This window comes from Dendroctonus ponderosae, unplaced genomic scaffold (assembly GCF_020466585.1).
Source record: "Dendroctonus ponderosae isolate FM_Combo_2020 unplaced genomic scaffold, Dpon_F_20191213v2 Dpon_F_20191213_1, whole genome shotgun sequence".
Taxonomy (NCBI): domain Eukaryota; kingdom Metazoa; phylum Arthropoda; class Insecta; order Coleoptera; family Curculionidae; genus Dendroctonus; species Dendroctonus ponderosae.
In genome coordinates, this window is record NW_026017110.1 from 9,111,603 (window position 1) to 9,120,255 (window position 8,653).

The 8,653-nt window shown below is 40.6% G+C and overlaps 2 protein-coding genes and 1 non-coding gene across 3 annotated transcripts in view; 1 reads left to right on the forward strand and 2 right to left on the reverse strand.

Annotated features, from left to right (window-relative positions):
• Nucleotides 1-8,653, reverse strand: part of LOC109545888 — a 50,944-nt gene that overhangs the window by 25,154 nt on the left and 17,137 nt on the right. The gene's annotated exons all lie outside the window — the stretch shown is intronic.
• Trnat-cgu lies at nucleotides 6,375-6,446 on the forward strand. Its single transcript has one exon. It is a non-coding gene; the product is annotated as a tRNA-Thr (tRNA).
• On the reverse strand, nucleotides 6,479-7,366 carry LOC109534805. The gene is made up of 3 exons (XM_019900588.2): nucleotides 7,046-7,366; nucleotides 6,900-6,988; nucleotides 6,479-6,846 (listed from the first exon to the last, which is right to left on the reverse strand). The coding sequence occupies exons 1-3, from the start codon at nucleotides 7,311-7,313 to the stop codon at nucleotides 6,499-6,501; spliced, it is 705 nt and encodes a 234-aa protein (XP_019756147.2). The 5' UTR covers nucleotides 7,314-7,366; the 3' UTR covers nucleotides 6,479-6,498.

Genomic DNA, 8,653 nt, shown 5'->3' on the forward strand with positions numbered 1-8,653 from the left:
GGGCTGATAGGTCAAAATAACCATAATCATGTTTTACGATCGAATCCAAAGTAAACTGTTTATGTTTCGTGTAATTTCCAACATAAACACTCAACGTGTTTTCGAATACGTTTAACCGGGTCTGGATAAACGCCATGTGCGTAGATCGGGAAGAATCGGTATTCTTGAATAGAGACACTCAACTTCATAAGAAGCACCATTGAATATTCAAGCAAATTAACCAGTTTATTGGATTTCCAACGCTTTGAAGAGGTCATCGCGTCGATAAGCCTATGGGAAATATTCACGCTGAGCATCCACTAGAAAGTCGATTAATTGTCTCCAATTTTTCTCCAGCAATGACGCACTAGCGAATGAAATTTCGTGAGTTTATGTCGAAAAAAACATGAATTGATGTCAAAGGTATGATTCCACTAATTGAACGTTATCGCTGCTTAGATAATCGATCACACATTTTACTTCATTTCTATAACGCGCTATATGTTTGCTGCCAGATAACCAAGCCACTGACATTTTTATCTTCTAGTTCTTTAAACAGAAAAAAACTCCAACATGTTGCAACTGATAAGCGGACTTAACCGCAAAATCTTGCAATATATTTCAATTCACTGGCCTTTGGCTAATTAAAAGCAGTTTGTTTACCGGACACGCCTGGACGGTCTGATGTTGATGATGATGGTTTGGCGCTATCTTTGCGCCAGATGTTATTGTTCCAATTTGTGTTTTTTTATGTCGCAATACCGTCTGTGCGCTATCTATGCTTCGATTGCTGATAAGCTTGTGTTTATTTTCAGTTTCATTGTATTATGTACTGCATAGCAACAATTTCATTTACGCGCAAAAATTCATGAATGGCCACTTATTCGGAAATAATACACCTGAAAACAGCATGTTCACCCCTTGAATGCCAGTAGAAAGTTCTCAGATTCGCAGCAATAGATTGCAAATAGCTTTTCGACGAACAATTCGAATTCCTCTTAAAATCGGTCTTCCTAAATATCGCAGTTTTTGCACAACAAAAATCTACCTGCCAGCTAACACTGATGTGTCATCCAACGGCTCTATGAAGGGTTAAATGCTACATAAATAACCCAACAGGGATTTTCGACCGATCAATATACCCTCGCTCGGGACTGTCCCGGAGGTATTTTTGCCTCGGCCTGTACTGAAAGCACCCCTGACGTCACAAAATCGATGACGACTCTTCTCACAACGCGCGTTCTCCTCCGTGTGGCCACAGAAAATCCGGGAGAGTTGAAATCCGCCAATTTAATGGTTTTTTTTGCGAACATATGCCCCTCGTAATACCACTAGCCAGCAACTAATTGTTTCTTCTATGTAAAGGAGCGAGAGGCGATTAATGGTTGTCATGGATACCAGTTTGTCTATTTCACATTTCCTGCGTATATGAGGGTGATTCGGAAGTTTGTCAATATTCGAATATTTAGTAGGTCTGCAAAACATAGTGGCAAAATGCAGTTTTCAGTAACCGCGCTGTGTAAGTGTATATTTTTACCATGCCATTAACCAGGGTTATTTTAGGAATGTTTCTCTCTGTTAACTGATTTTATGGTCGACGCCATTCTCGTCTCGTTCGCATGTAACTGAAGTTTGCGTGTTTTTCTGATTAATTTTAGACCGTTCCTCTCTTGCTCCCCCGATTTGCGTGCCGGCTAATTTTAGTCAGGGTCCCCATTTCCGTTCCCACTGTTGCCACGTGGTACTTCAGCCCCCCCGGTTAGAGAATTTTTCAAAACCTATCATTCATGCAATGCCGGTTAGTTGAGTGCCAAAACAATACCGGCAACAAGGCAATATTCCCCATTGACTTTAATTTCGCTTACGTGGCGTGACTGTGGTCGTTAAAAAGTTTCAACTTTAGCGTTGCACTTCGCTGTTGTGTGGGCTGCATCCACATGGGCTATTTAGAGAAATTCCATGGAAATCGAAATGCAAACGTCCGGCCGATTGCCAGCCAATGTTTCTCATTCCTGTCCTCCAGCTTTGCTTCCTACAGCCTCAGTAGGATTTTCGAATTTATGTGGATCATTCAAGGCTACGCTCACAATACTTAGTTAAAATTAGCAAAGTAATAATAGCCGTTATCGGTTTCGATCATTCTTCAATCATCCATAACACTCCTCGATTTTAATTAATTGCCATCGAATCCCATTCCTATACTATACAGGGTGATTCATAGGATTCAAGACGTGCATACATTTTTTTCCTAGAAAATCGTGCGTCGCACGCAGTCAGTTTTTTCACCGGAAATTCGTCTTCCGGTCGTCCTGCTACGGTCTCCTGAGGACCCAATCATTAACGCGCCCTCAGTTGCTTGCCATTTAGCGTTCAATTCCTGCTAGAGCTTTTTGTAAGATGCCTGTCCATTTACAAAAGAATTTGGACCTCAAACCCTCAATTTTTCGCAATTGAGTATTTCAACTTGCTATGTTGTGTTAGTGCTTTCAGATTTTTTTCCTGTTGCTTAGAACCGGCACGATCTGCCAAAGAGCCTTTATAAAGCCGGCAACAATGTTTTATTGGTTTCGAGCCAGTGGCATGCCTGAAAAGCTTGACCCATTTGACTCTAATGTATGCCAAAGTTGCGCTGTATCCCACGCCAAATCCGGCAGTTTTGATGACTTTTCGCAACAAGATAAGTAGACTTGAATGCATTTCAAAGTTGTTATTGCAAATCAACTTTCCAAACTGTCTACTATGACGTTTGCTGTTTTCGGTCTAACTAACAAGTCAATTAGACATCTTTGTATGTCAAAGTTGTGCTGCCCTCTAGGCACTGAAGGGGTGAAATAAATGCTTTAGCAAGTCAGTGGAAAACCATTGTTTTTGAAAATTGTGTTTTGAATCACCATGTATATTCCCTCAGATAATGTTCGAATCGCCTCAAAAATAGGCAGAGGTTGCAAGAAATGTTAATTTTCCTCAATCAATACCATTAAAAAAAATAGAAAAATCGCATCAGTTCAGTTACCTACCGCGCGAGATAAGTTATGTAAACTAAGGCTAAGGCCACCAAGTGCGTCACATCGATGTGCGATTTACGTCAAACAAGGGGAAATAAATGAAATGCGGTGTTTATTATATAATTAGGCCTGATTCCGTTGGACGAATGCGATAAAAATAGATTATCTCCGAGTTCGCAAATATTGACAAACTTTGTTCGATGTTGATAGAGGCTTGTCATTGATTGTTTTGCACATGCACACCTAAATCTATGGAGGATCCCAAACACATGTCTAGTTCCCAAAATTAAGTACTTTTGCATCCAAATGAAAAGGCAACGACTAGGAAATTTAAGACGCTGTACCAGCAGCAAATGAACCTGGAAGTGGTCAAATGACCGAAGTGACGCAGTTGCAAGGGAGTGGAACTCAATTGAACTGTCAACGTCAATGTGACAGGATTTGTTGCGCAATTGACGGCGCGCTCATTTGATTTGCTCCATTAAGCCATGGTATTTGGATGCGTGGACATTTGCATAATATAACGGGATTGTCGTTATAAATGGTTGAAATGGCTGTTATCTGCGTTTATAACCCAAACAAGCTCGTGAGCAACTGATAGCGAATGAGTTGCGCTATTTTTGGTAACAATAACACGACAAAACAAATAGCGAACAGGCCAGGACAGGGAAACATTGAGTGAAATGCGATGGGAAGCGAGTTGTGGTGCCGGTTAACAAAAAACGGCATTGAGTGCGGTACTGTCTGGTGATTAAATGCGAGTTGGCTGGCCAAAGATCACAATATCATGCTGGGACACGTGAAACGAGCGTGGTATTACCGGGTAAACAAGGTTTGACGTAATGGGTTTCCTTTTCGATCCCGTTGTCGATGTTGTCGCCTCCATAAAAAAATCATCAGGTTTGGATGCAGCCAGTGCCAAGTGCCATTCCAATTCCGAGTCCACGTGGCGATATTTTCGGCGTCCCCAGAAATGACACGCTTTCTTATTTCGGTCTTTCGTTATTTATTATTATCGCTTTGAAGGTCGTTGCGCCTCGTAACAGCGAAAGTTAATTGGGCAACATGCATAATCGCATGCATAAACAGGTTCACTTTGAAATTGTTGCGGTCGCATGGCCAGACTGTCTTAACGCGCAAATTTGGCAATGCCTATAGGGATAATGGAGGATATTGCAAAGAAAAAACGCCGACTGGATAACGAAAATCAAGCACAAACAGTATTTGTTTTTGACTAAATGTCGATAGCGATAATATTTTTAGCTGGCTATATCGGCCCAACTGCATTGGCCGCGATTTTTTCCAGTACGCGCTGGGTAAAGGCCGGAATTTGTTGTTTTCGTGATATGAAAACGTTTATGGTCCAAATTCTACAACTTTTTGGCTGGCTGGTGTAGTTTAAACACAACGTGCTGGTCAATCTATGTGGGGTTTTAGCCTATCGATTTTCTGGAATTATTTGGGTTTTTAACTTTGCTTTCGCCAGCAGATATTTTTCAAGAACATTCGGCGTTCGTAGTTAAAAATTTTCCCACCCTATCGATGATTCCTTTGCTAACATATTTTCCTAGTGGTGTTTCTTGCCAACATGCGGGTTTCCAGCACTTTTCGTTCATTGCGATTCACTATGGGCACAAGCGTCTAGAAAGCGGCCGGAATTATTGCACCAAAGCAATCAGGGTCACTCTTTCTCCAACCTTATGGCGGGTATTTCAAAAAGACGATGAAAAGTTTCCCGGTGGAAACATAAGATTTTAAACAAGAAAAGTATACGATATATCATCACCATCCCCCCTAAAATTAGGTTTACATTATTTAAGGCGCAAAAAATTTATAGTGTCAAAAAGGAAAAAAAGAGAGTGGCAAATTTTCAAAATATTTTATCCGTAACTGTAGTTACAATTAGACATAATCAATTTTTCTTGAGTAAATTACGATAATTATACCTCTAAAGGGGTGCATTTTAGGACACATGGTTATAGGAAGAAAATGTAGGTATTATGACAAAAACTCGAGTTCGTAAATTTCTTCTTCAGATTCTTCTTTCAGTTTGAATTGTAAAAATTCGTCTTTGCTTCTAGTGTTTTACTTCCGGAATAAGATTTAAATTGTGCATTTGCTCCATGTGAGCTAACATTTCATCTTTGAGATAATGATTGACATCACCCAAAGAGCATTCTATTAAACGGTGTACTTTAATATCTTCAGGAAACTTTCGACCATGACTAATATATGAGTTCATGTTATTAAACTGCTTTGCACAGGATTTACACTGAAACTTTTTTCCAGGAAAAATATCTGTTATCTTCAATTCCGGATGCATAATTTATATGTAAAGTTTCACACTATACTTCCGGCTAAAAACTTTAAAACCAACACAACTTTTTCAAATCAAAATGTTACACAGGCAGGTAGTGCGTTGGGTATTACAGCTATTTTCAGGTTATGTGAAACGCTCGCTAACTGCGCAATCTGATTGGTTTGGTGCAATAATTCCGGCCACTTTCGCTAGACGCTTGTACTATGGGCAGGCCACGATGTCCCCTTGTCTGTCAAGCTGTTCGGAAAATTTTGCGTGTTTGCCAACTCAACATTTTGTTTCTCTTTGATGTTTTCTTACACACATTTTGTAGCTATTTGGATGAGTTTCAATTTTTTTGGACTCATTGGTGGTGGTATTTTTCGTTTTAACAATGCGTCTTCTTCTTAAAGTGTCCTGCAGATTCCTGCGTAGACTTTCATCTTTTCCCTTATCAGATGATTCTGTTAATTGCAGCCCTTTGTAATGTTTGTTAGTCACCAGAACTTTTATCTGCCCTCTTTTGAAGAATGAGGCGCTGAAAGTGGAAGCGTTCTCCGTGCACTACCGTTTCTCCCAATTGTATCATACATTTGGTTAATTTCTAAATCTAGTCCTTGCTTTTCTACGTTGACCCGATTTAGTAGATCTTGGAGATCATGTGCACTATCTGCTAGCATCACTGTCACCCGCATACCGAATGTGTTAAGAATTTGCCACTTTGGGCGAAATTTGGCAACAAGTTATTAAGCATTCCTCTATGTTCGTACATCATGATGGCGCCTTCTTTTATCTTGCTCGTTCAGGTTCAAAGTGAATTTTCACAAAAAAACATCAATGGAAAAGTTGTTGGTTTAGATCCCTATACGCGAGGGCCTCATTTTGTCGAAAATTTCCGTCAAAACTCACAATTTTTATCAGTGTTTTTATGTACAAAGCTCAATTATTTATAATTTGAAAGCTTCAAACATTGTCAAAATTAAGCAAACAGTTGCGGATCTCTGGCCGAGTGCTGCAACTAAAATTTTCCAAAACGTCCGAAATCTTCCTAGTAAAAGAAAACCAGTGATGTTGCTTTGGAATTCATGCGCGCCTCTTTAGCTCAGTGGTAGAGCACTGGTCTCGTAAACCAGGGGTCGTGAGTTCAAACCTCACAGGAGGCAGTCAATTTTTTCTTTTTAATGAAAATTTAAAACGTAATTTAAGTTTTTTTATTTAATCCTGAGGTTCAGTTTTAACCTGGATGATTGTATTGTTTACTGCTTGCATCTCAGCGTCAAAAATTAGACCGCTTATTTTGTGTTGCAGTGTGATCTGCGTCCTCTGGTCCATTTTTCTCAGCTTTTCCGCAATGTACATGCTGAACAGAGCGAACTCATCATACTGTTCTGATCCCGGTGCACTGCTGAGTCGCTCGGACTCCATTTCGGTTTCTGGAAGTTCTGCTGTGTCATTGTCAAATTCAGAGTGGTCAAAGGTGGCAACCTCAACGTTCTGATTCCGGTTGTCAATGAAAATGTCATCCTCGTCGTCTTGTATTTCTTGCGGACTGTCCAATTCGCGCTAGAATCCGAGCATTGTATGATGGGCGATTTCCGATAGGAGAAGTTACTCACATTGGGTTCGATGTCGTTTCGTTGGTCGGTGTCCAAAAACAACATTGTGTCCCAAGCAAACCAAGTAGAGTGGTACGTTTGAGCCGTTCCTGCCACATAATCGCTCTACATCTAGCTACCACAGATAGACACAATCCAGTACATACCTGATTGGATCTTTTTGCGCAGACGATACCGTTCGCGTCTAAACGCGCCTCGCAGCTGAGACACTCTCAGCTTCAGAACGTCCATATTCTCATTGAAAATGTCACTCAACTCGGCCCAAGCGTCATTCTTTCGAAGACGATCGTTATAATCAATGTGGTCCTTTCTCCATAAAACCGGCCGCTTTTTGTACTCGTTGAGCAATCGGAGTGAGATTTCTCTATCTCTGCTCATGGTTGGATACGAGGCAACGCAAACCGCACGTAGCATTAACTTTACTGAAGGCAAATGGCGATTTAGAACGCTTAGAGATCGATGCTCGAGGCAATGTGAAGCGTTACTTTTTGCTACGTTGCCAACTCCCTTACTAGTCCCAGGTAGTGGTAGAAAGGCGATTTACGTTGAATCAACAGGGTTGACTTGGGAATTTTGCTTTTGTGTTTAATTAAAAGATGAGACTGTCGGCGGTTTACGCCAAGGCTGACGTAGTCAAGATTGCAGATCAAAGCAAAAGAGGTTTTTGGATTTTGCTGAATGTGTCTCCAGTAAAACCAAACCGCCACTAAAAGATCATCGGCTATCGTGTTCATGCAAACCACTAATTTCACGAATATCCATTTTGGGCTGCACCCAGGTAATGGACCAATTGATTTTTAGGCCCATTTTTATTTAATCCTGATTTTATACAGACGTATCAGGTCGACGGGTACGTTTGAACTGCTCGTGTCACATAATCGCTCTACATCTAGCTACCACAGTTAGAAACAAACCAGTATATACCAAAAATCTTCGGTGTGTGGCTCATCAGACTGATTGTGCTGCATGCCTACGATAGTCGCTACATCGCATGGCATGTGCTTTTTTCGGTACGCTAACAAACGGCGATATCAGCCAGTCTTGCGGTATTATGCTGGATTCATAGATTTTGTTGAATAAGTTATTATATTACAGGGTGACTCAAAATTGGCGTCATTCCTCTGTACAATCAATTAATTGTTATTAAAAACTGAGAAATTTGCTAAAAACTATATCAGAAATACGGCAGCAATGTTTTTGAAGGTAATCTGCCTAGTTAACATTGCGAAAATACCTGTGGCTTCGTCAAGCATCTTCTCATCTTATCAAGGAGCTTCTCGTATTCAGTTAATTAACTCCTGCTCCATTTGTATCTCCTTGTGCTGTGTGTATCGTACAAACGTGGTAGGAACGTAGCCCTTCCTCGGTATTTATTTGGTGCTTGGGAAAGTGTCAGTTATTGTGCTCTGAGTGCCCCTGGAAGGCCCTGATTCGGTTATGTCCAATACGTGTTCTCTGTGCTTGGAACCCGAACATCTATCGTCCACTATCTTCCTGGAACCACTCTCCTCGCCCATTGTTGGCTTGAGTTCTTTCAGGTTCTGCTATCTTACTGTAGCATTTCCCCCGAACTAATCGCATATCCGCAAATTCGTGAAAGGAAATTCAAAGTAAGTCACAGTTTGACAAATTAATGTTATTATTGACAAGGGCTCTCCTCCTGTAACTATCTGTTAATGACAAAAAACATCATTGCCGCTGTGCCTTTTCATCAAAAAATTGTAGAAGAGAACTTTTTTGATATCAAAAATTTT

Coding starts and splice junctions, on each gene's coding strand:
- LOC109534805 (XM_019900588.2), bottom strand. CDS start 7,313: ATGCTACGTGCGGTTTGCGTTGCCTCGTATCCAACCATGAGCAGAGAT. Junction 6,989..7,045: donor GCGCAAAAAGATCCAATCAG/GTATGTACTGGA, acceptor ATTATGTGGCAG/GAACGGCTCAAACGTACCAC. Junction 6,847..6,899: donor GAAACGACATCGAACCCAAT/GTGAGTAACTTC, acceptor CTCGGATTCTAG/CGCGAATTGGACAGTCCGCA.